The sequence below is a fragment of the Salvelinus alpinus genome, chromosome 2 (genome assembly GCF_045679555.1).
Source record: "Salvelinus alpinus chromosome 2, SLU_Salpinus.1, whole genome shotgun sequence".
Lineage (NCBI taxonomy): Eukaryota > Metazoa > Chordata > Actinopteri > Salmoniformes > Salmonidae > Salvelinus > Salvelinus alpinus.
The window spans coordinates 108,843,377-108,857,623 of NC_092087.1; the positions used below are offsets into that span (position 1 = coordinate 108,843,377).

A 14,247-nucleotide genomic window follows, 5' to 3' on the forward strand; every position below is an offset into this window, starting at 1 on the left:
CAGCCTCACGGATTCAGACTACACATAATAATAATAACAAACTTCTTCCATTAAGTATGATGGAGGCCACTGTGTTCTTGGGGACCTTCAATGCTGCAGAAATGTTTTGGTACCCTTCCCCAGATCTGTGCCTCGACACAATACTGTCTCAGAGCTCTACGGACAAATCCTTTGACCTCGTGGCTTGGTTACCTGTGGGACTTTATACACACAGGTGTGTGCCTTTCCAAATCATGTCCAATCAATTGAATGTACCACAGGTTGACTCCAATCAAGTTGTAGAAACATCTCAAGGATGATCAATGGAATCAGGATGCATCTGAGCTCAATTTCGAATTTCATAGTAAAGGGTCTGAATACTTAAGTAAATAAATGTGCAAAAATGTCTAAAAACCTGTTTTTGGTTTGTCATTATGGGGTATTGTGATGTCATAATGGGATATTGTGATGTCATTATGGGGTATTGTGATGCCATTATGGGGTATTGTGATGTCATTATGGGGTATTGTTTGTAGATTGATGAGGGAAAAAATCTTCCATTTTAGAATAAGGCTTTAATGTAACAAAATGTGGAGAAAGTGAAGGGGTCTGAATACTTAACGAATGCACTGTATACCCCTGGTAGAGTTTTCTACCGCTGGCAGAGTTTTCTTCCGTTGGCAGTTTTGTACACAGTCATGTGTCATGATACTTAGATGTATGTGTATTGGGTATATGTTGTGAAATGGTTAGATATTACTTGTTAGATATTACTGCACTGTCGGGGCTAGAAACACAAGTATTTCACTACACCCGCAATAACATCTGCTAAACACGTGTATGTGACCAATAAAATGTGATTTGATTTTGATTTGAAATAAATGTCCTATTTATCAAAGGTGCTTTTGGCTGGGGTCAAAATGACTCCAAAGGATTTGAATTTGTTAAAAGTCAATTTGATACAGAAACACTAAACCATGATTTAGATTTATTAAGAACAAGTTGATTGACAAAGTCATGAAAAATTGGAACAATTGAATAAACCACATTTTGGCTATGATAAAAGAGATGCCTCTGGGGTCAAAATTAAGTATGGATCAATGCAAATATGTAGTGGTGTAACGTTTGTTTTAAATTATCACTCATTAAACACGAATCAATCAACACATGCTTCTCTTTGAACGACTTTATATAATAATCAACTTTTATTAAATAAATAAAAAATAAACTTTTGGTTCCTCAACTGCGTTTCCCACTCCAGTCAGCAGATGGCGATGTGCGTCTTTTAGGTTCAGGCGATGCTGCCAGTGTGACGTATAATCTAGTGGACGGGACGCTCCTTCAACAACAACAGCTAGTCAGACACCTCGGTAGCTTTCTAGCAAACATAGCTACAACATTCACCCTCTTTACACTGTTTTGGTGTATATTAGTCGATGTGTTTGAAACACACTTCTGTTGTATGTACTTGTTGGTCCATGTAATTATATATTTACGTTGTTTGTCAGCTAGCTTGTTTGCTAAGTTAGCTTTGAACTAGGCTAGTCGCTAATGCTAACTAGCTAACATCCCCGACCATGAGTTCACTAAGTTACTCTCCTCCTGATAAAGATGAGGAGGTCTGCTGGACGGAGAAAGAAGCTTTCGTCAAAGAGGAGGAGGAAGAGAAGGATGTTACAATACAAATACAAGTAGAGGGTGAGGCTGTTACTTTGAAAGAAGAAGAGAAAGACGTTACAGTGAAAGAAGAGGAAGACGCGTTCAGAGTGAAAGAGGAGGAGGATGTTACAGTGAAAGAAGAGGAGGAAGAGAAAGAGGAGGATGTAGTTTTTGGTGTGAAAGAAGAGGAGGTTGGAGATCTGTTTAACACCAGTAAGTACCTTCTCTGCAGTCGTTGAACCAATATGCAGTAAAGGGGTTCTACACTTTAATGTTGTTCTGTAGAAATGGCTGAAGCTACACTGTAACGTGTTGAACATCAAGAGTGGACCATCAACAAAACGTTAACAATTGATCAAATGCATCCAATGACAATGCCTGAAATACTGTAGTCCTCAATATCTCCTATTAGATTAGCCCAATATGTAGTCTTAAAGGGGCAATCAGCAGTTGTTACATCCATTTTGGGACGTACACATTAATGATATGTACCCATTGTTTCTTGAAGAATTCACTTATAAATGCCTCATGAGCTTAGTTCAACTGTCGTACCCCATCAGAACCCAAAATATAAGCTTATATTTTCTCCAATGTTTGTCAGTAAATATAAACAAACACTGTATATCCCCAAAACATGGTTAAAACTAGAATGTTGATATCATGGATCGTTGCATTTCTCCAGCACCATCCCTCAGCTTTTTACCGAAACAGGCAGGGAGTACGCTTTGTTATTGTTTCTACTGCTGATTGCTGTCCCCGTTACTCCATAATTTCACATAATACTTTCATATCACATCAAAATAATTTCAAATACTTTCACATCAAAATAATTTCACACAATACTTTCATATCACATCAAAATAGGTAACCAGTCGTGACGCCCCGAACGGTAAACCGAATTCATTTTTCCTTCCTTCTTTTTCTTCTTTGGACTTTATATGGCAACCAACTTTAAGATGTATTACCACCATCAACTGGACTGGAGTGTGGACCTCAGTTCATCTTTTAATCACCCACGTGGGTATATACCAAGACAGTCATGAAGAGGGCACAACGAAACCTTTTCCCCCTCAGGAGAATGAAAAGATTTGGCAGGGGTCCCCAGATCTTCAAAAGGTAATACAGCTGCACCATCGAGAGCATCCTGACTGGACGCATCACCGCCTGGTATGGCAACTGCTCGGCATCTGACCGTAAGGCGCTACAGAGGGTAGTGCGAACAGCCCAGTACATCACTGTGGCCAAGCTTCCTGCCATCCAGGACCTATATAATAGGCGATGTCAGAGGAAAGCCCACAAAAGTGTCAGGGACTCCAGTCACCCAAGTTATAGACTGTTTTCTCTGCTAACGCACGGCAAGTGGTACCACAGCGCCAAGTCTAGGTCCAAAAAGCCACCTCAACAGCTTCTACCCCCAAGCCATAAGACTGCTGAACAATTCATAAAATCGCCACCAGACTGTCTGTTACCACAGAAGGGTTCCGTTTGTCCCCTCCCCAGAGGTGTCTCATTATTGGGATTCATTGCTGATTCCTACCTGTAGCTCACTATGAGGTGTCTAGTGAAACAGGTTAAGGGCCCTGTTGGAGATTGGTGGTTGGTAGCGGAGTCAAGGGAACAAGCTTCTGTTACCACAGAAGGGTTCCGTCTGTCCCATTCCCAGCTAGGTTACGAGGCGCTTTATCGGCATTACCTATGACTGGTTGATAGGGGAAACCTCCATGCTTATTATAGAAAAAATAATTAGGGGAAAACTATTTAGTAAACTGAAATAAAATAATAAACCTGTATGAAAAATGAAACTATTCCAAAACTATCTTTGACTCAAACTAAAATAGCCTTAAATAATAACCAGCATGAATTATGTTTCAGTTTGAATAATTTATATCTTAACTTTGGGCAAAAATATTAAAAATATTAAAATGTTATGTGGTTTTAAAGCTTCTAAACCTGGTGGCTGGTAAATGCTGCCATGGGATGGCAATGTTTCAAATAGACCTAGCTTGTGTATCACTATCACTAGCTATCACCAGAAATACTTTAAGAAATGAGGATATTGGAAACTCCTTTCGATTCGTATTAATAGCTAAAAGAAAAGAACATTGGCATTAATTACTTGTTCTCTGTAATATCGAAAAGCTTTGCAATCGTGACATTACGTACTTTCAAGGAAAATAGGCATGTTTCTCGACTCATACCCTGACTTTAAAAAGGGATTTTGTGAGAATTAGCTTAGGAACTGCGTGTCACAGCATGACAATGTGAACGCGATTGGTCGACAGTCTCTTGGACGGGCGTTATATACGCTTTGACATTTTCTGGAATAGTTTTTATTTGAAAACGTTTTTGTTTACTTGTCTGCCTATTGAATTTGGAATGCACTGTACTGTTCATCTCTGAAACTCACTGAGATAATTCCTTTGATACAGCAGTAGCAATACAGGGATATAACATCTACAGAAAAGACAGGAATGCTTATGGGGGAGGTGGTGCTGTATACAGTGCATTCGGGAAAGTATTCAGACCCCTTGACTTTTTCCACATTTTGTTACTTTAAAGCCTTATTCTAAAATTGATCAAATTTTTTTTTTCCCTCTTTCATTTAGCTAATTTATTTGGCACACCTGCATTTGGGGAGTTTCTCCCATCCTTCTCTGCAGATCCTCTCTAGCTCTGTCAGGTTGGATGGGGAACATTACTGCACAGCTATTTTCAGTTCTCTCCAGAGATGTTAGATCGGGCTCAAGTCCGGGCTCTGGCTGGGTCACTCAAGGACATTCAGAGACTTCTACCGAAGCCATTCCTGCGTTGCCCCCAAAATCATGTTCTTGTGTCCCCACCTAAAGTACATCTTGGTCAACCAAGAGTCGTCTGTTCTTTCTACCAAACGATTGGTTGAAATGTTATAACATGTATTTTTCCATATATAGACACACCCCATGTGTTTTAATTAAATCAACTATATGTACTGAACTGGTCTGATGCTTTAAGCACGCTGTTTGATCTAATAATGAAGACACACAAATGACTCGAGGGAGCCAGAGATCAAGATAACCTGACTAGAAGAGAGAAATTCTGCCGTTATGCTCCTGAAGTTTCCTGTAGTGGGCTACACCAGCGGTCGGCAACCTTTTCCAGTTGGAGTGCCAATTTATCTGACCATTTCTACCAATCTGCGTGCCAGTTATGATTTTCATATGCACATTTGACTGGAACAGTTTCATTTCATTTATAATAGTATCTCAAAATCATTGTCTGTGGTTAATCTACATTTAATCTAAATTAAAATTATACAAATCTAAAAGTGACTTTCACTGCCATTGCCAACTATGTAAAAATAGCCTACATAAAGCCAACAAATAAAAACATTGCAGCCTGCAGGTAGAAAATATCCAAAAATCACATTTGCTGCAAATGGCCTGTCTACAGCGATCTTGCAACATTGTATCAACTATCACCTGGGTCGGCCCAAAACTCCAGATAGCGAGCTTGCAACATTGTATAACATATTCTGGGCTGTTAGTTTCCTGCGCCAGTGAGTTCGGGACAGACACAGCTGTCGGCTATTTGTGCAAAGGATAAGAAGTAATTGGGTATTTTATGACATTTCCACTGGATCAGAGCATTACATTTTTCCCTTTTATGCCGAGTGGTCACTGAAAGTGGTTATTGAAAGGGCGAGAGCTGGAAATCTTTTATTAAATACTTTGAGGAACTATTGTCATTCGCAATTGATTTTGATTAGACTTTGTTTACTTGCTGTTTGAGGTGAAGAGAAATGTGCTTTAAAGCATTACTTTGAGAAGCTCCACAACTCATTAGTGGTGGTGCGTTAAGACAATCAGAAATACTATCAGACATCCCCAAATAGGCACATTTATAGGCCTACATTTGTGCTCAGTCCAGGTTGACTAGTCCTACTTCTATATGTGTAATCAGGTGTGCGTCCTTACTCAACACTGACAGGAGTGTTTCAAACAAAAGACAATGAATAAATTGACAAAACTGACGCATCTTGCGGGGTCAGGTCTGGGTGATCTGCCATGGGCTGTTTCATTTAGTATTCGTTTGGGTCGGTTGGGGAATGATTGTATTTCCCCATAGTATGTTCTACCGAAGTTGACCAACTGAAAGGGAGTGTAACTTTGATTATAATTACACTTCCTTGAAGGAGGGAAATGAGGTATAACACCTAATTGGCCCCACCCCTTCCTGGGTCGGTGAAGAGCGGTATTAAATTGAAGGATTAAATCCAAACCTCACGCTCATCACCTGTGGAAGGCGGGGCTTCCAGCGAGGCGTGAATTTGTGATAGTATGTTGTACCTAGTTTCCCTCCTTCAGGGAACAGTAGTTATAGTCATAACGTTACGCTTGTCATATGATGAACTTCAACTTAAATACGGGATCTTGCTGTCGGACAGTTTTTTTGTATTCTGAAATGCACTCGAACTATGTATCATTTAGTGGCTCCTTTTTTTTTTTTTCGACCTTATAGCTAGAACCTCCATCAGAAGCTAGCCATCAGAAGCTAACCGGCTAATTAGCTACTAGCTATTTAGTCATTGTTAGCCACTGCTAAAGGCCTTTACCTTTTTAGCTCAGACACCAGCCGCTTTTAGCCTGGATAATATCTGTCAGTCTGCACAGCGCGATATCAACCCTGAGCATATCGGACTGTTTGTCTCCACTACATCACCGTATTCCTGCTGTAAGCTCTGGACCATTACACCGGATAATCGCAGCAAGCTAGCTGCCACTGAGTGGCCCAGCCCCTAAGCTAGCCTTGAGCCAGGCCCATCTCCCGGCCTGCTTAGTGGACCCTATGATCACTCGGCTACACAGCTGATGTCTCCCAGACTCTTCACTAACACGACTAGAAGCCACTACATCACCGGATTCCTGCCGTAAGCTCTGGACCTTTGCACCGGACGCACTGGAGTGGCTAATGCCCTTGTCCCGACGCTAGCACCAGTTAGCCTCGAGCCAGGCGCATCTCCCGGCTAGCATAGTAATGACTACCTAACGGCTTCCCTAGTTCATATGTTGCTGTTCACTGGACCCTATGATCACTTGGCTACATAGCTGATGCCTGCTGGACTGTTCATTAATCACGGTTCTCCATTTTGTTTATTTTGTTCAGCCACGCTCAAGGTACTAAACGATATCATAACCGCCATTGATAAAAGACAATACTGTGTCGCTGTCTTCATCAACCTGGCCAAGGATTTCGACTCTGTCAATCACCGTATTCTTATCGGCAGACTCAACAGCCTTGGTTTCTCAAATGACTGACTCGCCTGGTTAACCAACTACTTCTTAGACAGAGTTCAGTGTGTCAAATCGGAGGGCCTGTTGTATGGACTTCTGGCAGTCTCTATGGGGGTACCACAGGGTTCAATTCTCGGGCCAACTCTTTTCTCTGTATATATCAACGATGTTGCTCTTGCTGCGGGGTATTCCTTGATCCACCTTTATGCAGACGACACCATTCTGTATACATCTGGCCCTTCTTTGGACACTTTGGACACTTAACTTCTTGGTGACAGGAGGGCAGTATTGAGTAGCTTGGATGAATAAGGTGCCCAGAGTAAACTGCCTGCTACTCTGTCCCAGATGCTAATATATGCATATTATTACTAGTATTTGATAGAAAACACTCTGAAGTTTCTAAAACTGTTTGAATGATGTCTGTGAGTATAACAGAACTCATATGGCAGGCGAAAACCTGAGACAAATCCAACCAGGAAGTGGGAAATCTGAGGTTTGTAGTTTTTTAAAGCTTGGCTTACCGAATACACATTGAGATATGGATAAAGTTGCACCTCCTACGGCTTCCACTAGATGTCAACCGTCTTTAGAAACTTGAATGAGGCTTCTACTATAAAGGAGGGGCTCATGAGACCTCTTTGAGTCAGTGGTCTGGCAGAGTGCCTTGGTCTCATGACGCGCGCTCCCGACAGAGTTACCTCTAGTTCCAGTGCTTTTCTTCAGACAAAGGAATTCTCCGGTTGGAACATTATTGATGTTTTATGTTAAAAACATCCTAAAGATTGATTCCATACATCGTTTGACATGTTTCTAAAGGAGTGTAACGGAACTTCTCAAGTTTTTGTCTGGACGAAGTGCCTGCGCCTCATGAAGATGGATTACTGGGCTGAACACGCTAACAACAAGTGGCTATTTGGACATATGAGTGTTTTCTATCCAATACTAACAATAATATGCATATATTATTGGGGGGCGCCCCCCCTTGGTTTGTGCTGTGGTGGAGATCTTTGTGGGCTATACTTGGCCTTGTCTCAGGATTGTAAGTTGGTGGTTGAAGATATCCCTCTAGTGGTGCGGGGGCTGGGCTTTGGCAAAGTGGGTGGGGTTATATCCTTCCTGTTTGGCCCTGTCCGGGGGTATCCACCTGGCCTTGCTGCTATTCCAGTTTCAACTGTTCTGCCTGCGGTTATGGAACCCCTACCTTTCCCAGACCTGCTGTTTTCAACTCTTAATGATCGGCTATGAAAAGCCAACTGACATTTATTCCTGATTATTATTTGACCATGCTTGTCACTTATGAACATTTTGAACATCTTGGCCATGTTCTGTTATAATCTCCACCCGGCACAGCCAGAAGAGGACTGGCCACCCCTCATAGCCTGGTTCCTCTCTAGGTTTCTTCCTAGGTTTTGGCCTTTCTAGGGAGTTTTTCCTAGCCACCGTGCTTCTACACCTGCATTGCTTGCTGTTTGGGGTTTTAGGCTGGGTTTCTGTACAGCACTTCGAGATATTAGCTGATGTACGAAGGGCTATATAAAATAAACTTGATTGATTGATTGATTAGCATCTGGGACAGAGTAGGAGGCAGTTCACTCTGGGCACGCTATTCATCCAAAAGTGAAAATGCTGCCCCCTATCCCATAAAGGTTAACAAACCTCCAAATGAGCTTCAATGCCATACAACACTCCTTCTGTGGCCTCCAACTGCTCTTAAGTAGTAAAACTAAATGTATGTCCTTCAACCGATCGCTGCCCGTACCCGCCCGTCCAGCATGACTACTCTGGTCGGTTCTGACTTAGAATATGTGGACAACTATAAATACCTAGGTGTCTTGCTAGACTGTAAACTCTCCTTCCAGACTAATATTAAGCATTTCCAATCCAAAATTAAATCTAGATTTGGCTTCCTATTTTGCAACAAAGCGTCCTTCACTCACGCTGCCAAACATACCCTCGTAAAACTGACTATCCTACCGATCCTTGACTTCGGTGATGTAATTTTCAAAATAGCCTCCAACACTCTACACAGCAAACTGGATGCAGTCTATCACAGTGACATCCGTTTTGTCACCATATCCCCATATACCACTGCTCTCGTCGGCTGGCCCTCGCTACATATTCGTCTCCAAACACACTGGATCCAGGTCATCTATAAGTCTTTGCTAGGTAAAGCTCTGCCTTAACTCAGCTCACTGGTCACCATAGCAACACCCACCCGTAGCACGTGCTCCAGGAAGTATATCTCACTGGTCATCCCCAAAGCCAACACCTATTTTGGCCGCCTTTCCTTCCAGTTCTCTGCTGCCAATGAACGAATTGCAAAAATCACTGAAGCTGGAGACTCTCCCTCACTAACTTTAAGCATCAGCTATCTGAGCAGCTTACCGATCGCTGCAGCTGTACACAGCCCATCTGTAAATAGCCCATCCAATTGCCTACCTCATCCCCATGTTTTTTAAAACTTTTTTTGCTCTTTTGCACACCAGTATTTCTACTTGCACATCATCATCTGCACATCTATCACTCCAGTGTTAATTTGTAATTACTTCACTACTATGGCCTATTTATTGCCTTACCTCCTTACTCCATTTGCACACACTGTATATAGACTTTCTATTGTGTTATTGACTGTACGTTTGTTTATCCCAAGTGTATGTAACTCTGTTGTTTTTTTGTCGCACTGCTTTGCTTTATCTTGGCCAGGTCGCAGTTGTAAATGAGAACTTGTTCTCGACTGGCCTATCTGGTTAAATAAAGGTGAAATACAAAGAAATCTTAACTTTATTAGCAACACCCAAATGTATACTGTCATTAACGCGGTTCTTCAATAATTACACATAATTCTTAATACTGTAGCAAACATTTATATTAAGCAGGACATTCAAACGAGCCTTACAATTATAATCCAAAGTAGTGTGAAATGTACTCATAATCAACCTGGAAATAGAGGTTACTCCCCTGAGTTTTCCCCCATTCACATTCAGAATACATTGTGAAAAACTAAAAGCTTTGCTCACCATTTTTGCTCCAGGCAGATATACTACATCCATAACTTGTGGTTTCCTCATTAGCAGATATACTACATCCATTACTATCGGTTTCCTCATTAGCAGGGAGGTGTTTCTGCAATCAAATTGTGTGCGCATCGCCCTTGTGCCACAATTTTTTTAAACACAGAAAGGGGCCTATATTGGAGACCAAAAGTCATCTGGCACACTGCTTAGAGTTTCAACAACATGAATAACTTATTTCTACTCTACAATCATCGATGTTACTACTAAAATATGACTATTCTTGCTCATTTTAAGACATTTGTCAAATAATTTTAACATTCATTACAGACGTCAATTGTTGTACAACATCATGGCTACGCTGTTGGCATCACCTTTTACAGTGGATTTCCACTGTTGTGGGCCTTTAATCATCTGACTTTATTGTTCACACAGATGAGAGACGGGACTATCGTGGATCCTCTGGGGAGCCTCAACAACCTCATGATGCTGAAGAGGCAGAGAAGAGTCTCTCCAGATCAGAACGCCTCAATAAACACCTGCAGAGATCCACAGGGAAGAGAACTCACTGCTGCTCTGACTGTGGGAAGAGATTCACCTCATCAGGCATTAAAATGCATCAGAGAACACGCACAGGAGAGAGAACTTATAGCTGTGATCAATGTGGGAAGAGTTTTACTACATCTAGCAATCTGACTATACACCAGAGAACACACACAGGAGAGAAATCTTATAGCTGTGTTCAATGTGGGAAGAGTTTTACTACATCTAGCAATCTAACATTACACCAGAGAACACACACAGGAGAGAAACCTTATAGCTGTGATCAATGTGGGAAGAGTTTTACTACATCTAGCAATCTGACTATACACCAGAGAATACACACAGGAGAGAAACCTTATAGCTGTGGTCAATGTGGGAAGAGTTTTACTGCATCTGGCTCTCTGACATTGCACCAGAGAATACACACAGGAGAGAAACCTAATATCTGTGGTCAATGTGGGAAGAGTTTTTGTCAATCTAGTGATCTGACAGTGCACCAGAGAACACACACAGGAGAGAAACCTTATAGCTGTGGTCAATGTGGGAAGAGTTTTACTACTTCTGGCTATCTGACTTTACACCAGAGAACACACACAGGAGAGAAACCTTATAGTTGTGGTCAATGTGGGAAGAGTTTTACTACTTCTGGCTATCTGACTTTACACCAGAGAGTACACACAGGAGATAAACCTTATAGCTGTGATCAATGTGGGAAGAGTTTTCGTCAATCTAGCAATCTGACATTACACCAGAGAACACACACAGGAGAGAAACCTTATAGCTGTGATCAATGTGGGAAGAGTTTTACTTCATCTAGCAATCTGACTATACACCAGAGAATACACACAGGAGAGAAACCTTATAGCTGTGATCAATGTGGGAAGAGTTTTTGTCAATCTAGTGAACTGACAGTGCACCAGAGAACACACACAGGAGATAAACCTTATAGCTGTGATCAATGTGGGAAGAGTTTTAGTCAATCTAGCAATCTGACATTACACCAGAGAACACACACAGGAGAGAAACCTTATAGCTGTGATCAATGTGGGAAGAGTTTTACTAGATCTAGCTATCTGACAGTGCACCAGAGAACACACACAGGAGAGAAATCGTATAGCTGTGACCAGAGGTAATCTGATAAAAGATCTCTGACTAAACATCAGAAAATACATGAAGGAGTTGTTTCATGATATCAATGAATTAATGTCACAATGTAGAATGTTTTAACATTGTAGAAGGAGTATTTTAATATTGTCACAATGTAGAAGTCTAAACGTTTGCCCCCTGTTCTATTGATTTCAACATGATATGGATATTAGCCTTTGCAAAAAATCCAGGTTCTGAATTGAAAGAGTACTATTTATGAGATTTAGTAAGTACACATTATTCCCAGATTCCGTGTGGTTTTTGAGCTGTTAGTTTTAACAGGACGTGCAACCTCATCTCCCTCCTGTCGCACAAATGATTTTAGCATGAAATTGATTAGTTATGACAAATAAGTGTTGCGTTCCTTTGTTTAGCGACCCCTACATTTAAATGCATTCCAACATCACGTACAACCTGATTTCCCCCCTAATTGATATCAGTGATTTATTGCTACTTGTCAAAACAGCGTTTCTGGAAATATGATTATTGTGGCAGATGTCTGTGTAAATAGCACATGTTATGTTTAGGTTTTCAATTTATCCCAAACTGTTTCTGCATATTGGTTATTGATTTGGACACGTTAAAACTGTGTTTTGACATTGAGGCTATCCCACCTAGCACAATGTAATTGAAAAGACGTTGAAAATAAGACTATGCAATCAACAACAACAAACAATATGTATTTTTTATTATACCATGCCTTACCATTAAGTGAATTATTGACAATACATATTATCAAAGGGGTGTACATTTGGTTCTGGTAATTCATGTTTACAATTCATGTAACTTTTCGTAATCATAATTATTTATGTAATCAACTGACAATTTTCGGGTATAAATATATTGACATTATTGCCCTTCTTTTAGAATAGCAGGGTTCATTCTCAGATGTGCCAACCCAAATGTACTAGAGCATGACATTGGGGACTGGGCCCCGATCCAACAACATGCCTATCTAGTGAACCCTGAAAAGAGAGAGAAGCTCTGCAGTGAGGTGGAAAGTTACTACGGATATTGCAGGAGTTTCCTCTTGAAATCAGACACGTCCGTGGTAAGGACAACTTGGTTGCTGATTGTCTCAAGAATGGGCAGTCAAAAAGATTTGTGTTTTGCGTTTAGCTATTGCGTTGCCATGGATCACAGTTTATTTTGACTGCACGGTTTTCCGTATTGGAGATGAGTTTTGTTTGGGCTCATTCCAAGGGGACGAGAGTTCTAGAAGCTAGTGAGTTTTAGGAAGACGAGAGTTCTAGATGCTATTGAGTTTTAGGATTCTATAGAATGAAAAAGGAGAAAAAAATAATACGATTGTATATTATTATTTAGAAATACGTGTTTTTTCTTGTTTTTAATTGTTGACAGCCAGTAGACACTATGTTTATATTGTAGAAGGTGAAGCATTGTAGTTGATTATAATGTGAAATGGAAGTTGTTTTCTGTTGGTGATGAGCAAACTTGTCCAACAAAAATTATAGGATTTATTTGTTGTCTTAAGGGGAAAGGTGTTCCAGGCTTTCGTTTTTCTATTTATGTTTTGAGGTTGGACTTTAGCACGTATAGCTCGTTAGCACGTATAGCTCGTTAGCACGTATAGCTCGTAGGGCTCACTGATTGGTGACACCTCGTTAGTCAGTATGTGTAACACCAGTTCTTTTGTTTGCCCCTTCTTGGGCAGATTTAGTGGGTCTCATGGTGGGTGACTTTTATGTCCCAGTTGTTGTTACTAGTCAACTTTCAGTGGACACTGAGAGCAAAACTGCAACATTATGTTATAATACTTTTATTGCATCAAATGGTTGTTTTATGCAACAGAATAGAGGGTTCTTAGAACTATTGTGTCTGTGTGTTCTACTGAGGATGGGCCTCTGGGAGAAAACACTGACAGGAGATTTACCATGTCTTTTGGGTGATAAAACCTAAAGAGACCACATTCCAGAGCATGAGTTAATGTTTCTGTTCTATATGGTACCAGGGAGAGATGACCCCAGGGCCAGACCCTGGTCTCTACACAAAGACTACTGTTTTTACAGCAGATACTGTCTGCTGAGAATTATAAGTATCTTTCATACCAGTCTTAACCTTGTGACCCGTTCTATACATCTGTTGTTGGTCATGTAGGTTGAAAGGTGTGTATCTTGGCTGTAAAAGACCTTTGTACTTTTGTCTTGTGGCTCTCAACAAATCATCTGGGGGTGATTTGTCGACCAGCCATCATTATCGTAGAGCACTCAATTGATTCACTTTATATGTGTGTGTTGTATTGACCTGCTCCCTTATTAATAAGTGAATAAAGATTTAGTTTAATAAGTTTGTCTCAGTTGATATGAAAGAAATTAACCACATTTGGGGATGTTAATCTTCACTTGGTGACCGCTCGTGACGACCTGGGTCGTCACGAGGGCACAAGGGCACGAGGGATCCTTCTAACTTGATCTCAGGGAGACCACACTTCGGGAACGGAGCAGATGGACCCACCTTTGATCTGAGAGGCAGTGAGCCGAGTCGATACAAAATCTCAAACTTTTTTTTTAAAGAGGTGAGGGAAACACGCAAAGTGTAGTAGTTAGAAAAGCCTCGTAGGCTCTGAGTGTGTATTCCTGTATTTTTCCAGTATGGGAGGAGTTGCTAGATTTATTGAA

At 40.9% G+C, this 14,247-nt stretch overlaps 2 protein-coding genes across 2 annotated transcripts in view; both read left to right on the forward strand.

The window, feature by feature from the left end:
• LOC139549622 (zinc finger protein 239-like) overlaps positions 1-14,247 on the forward strand; it is a 70,151-nt gene that overhangs the window by 12,284 nt on the left and 43,620 nt on the right. The gene's annotated exons all lie outside the window — the stretch shown is intronic.
• Positions 1,320-13,897, forward strand: LOC139548425 (zinc finger protein ZFP2-like). Its single transcript, XM_071358121.1, has 2 exons — positions 1,320-1,851; positions 10,355-13,897. The coding sequence occupies exons 1-2, from the start codon at positions 1,557-1,559 to the stop codon at positions 11,593-11,595; spliced, it is 1,536 nt and encodes a 511-aa protein (XP_071214222.1). The 5' UTR covers positions 1,320-1,556; the 3' UTR covers positions 11,596-13,897.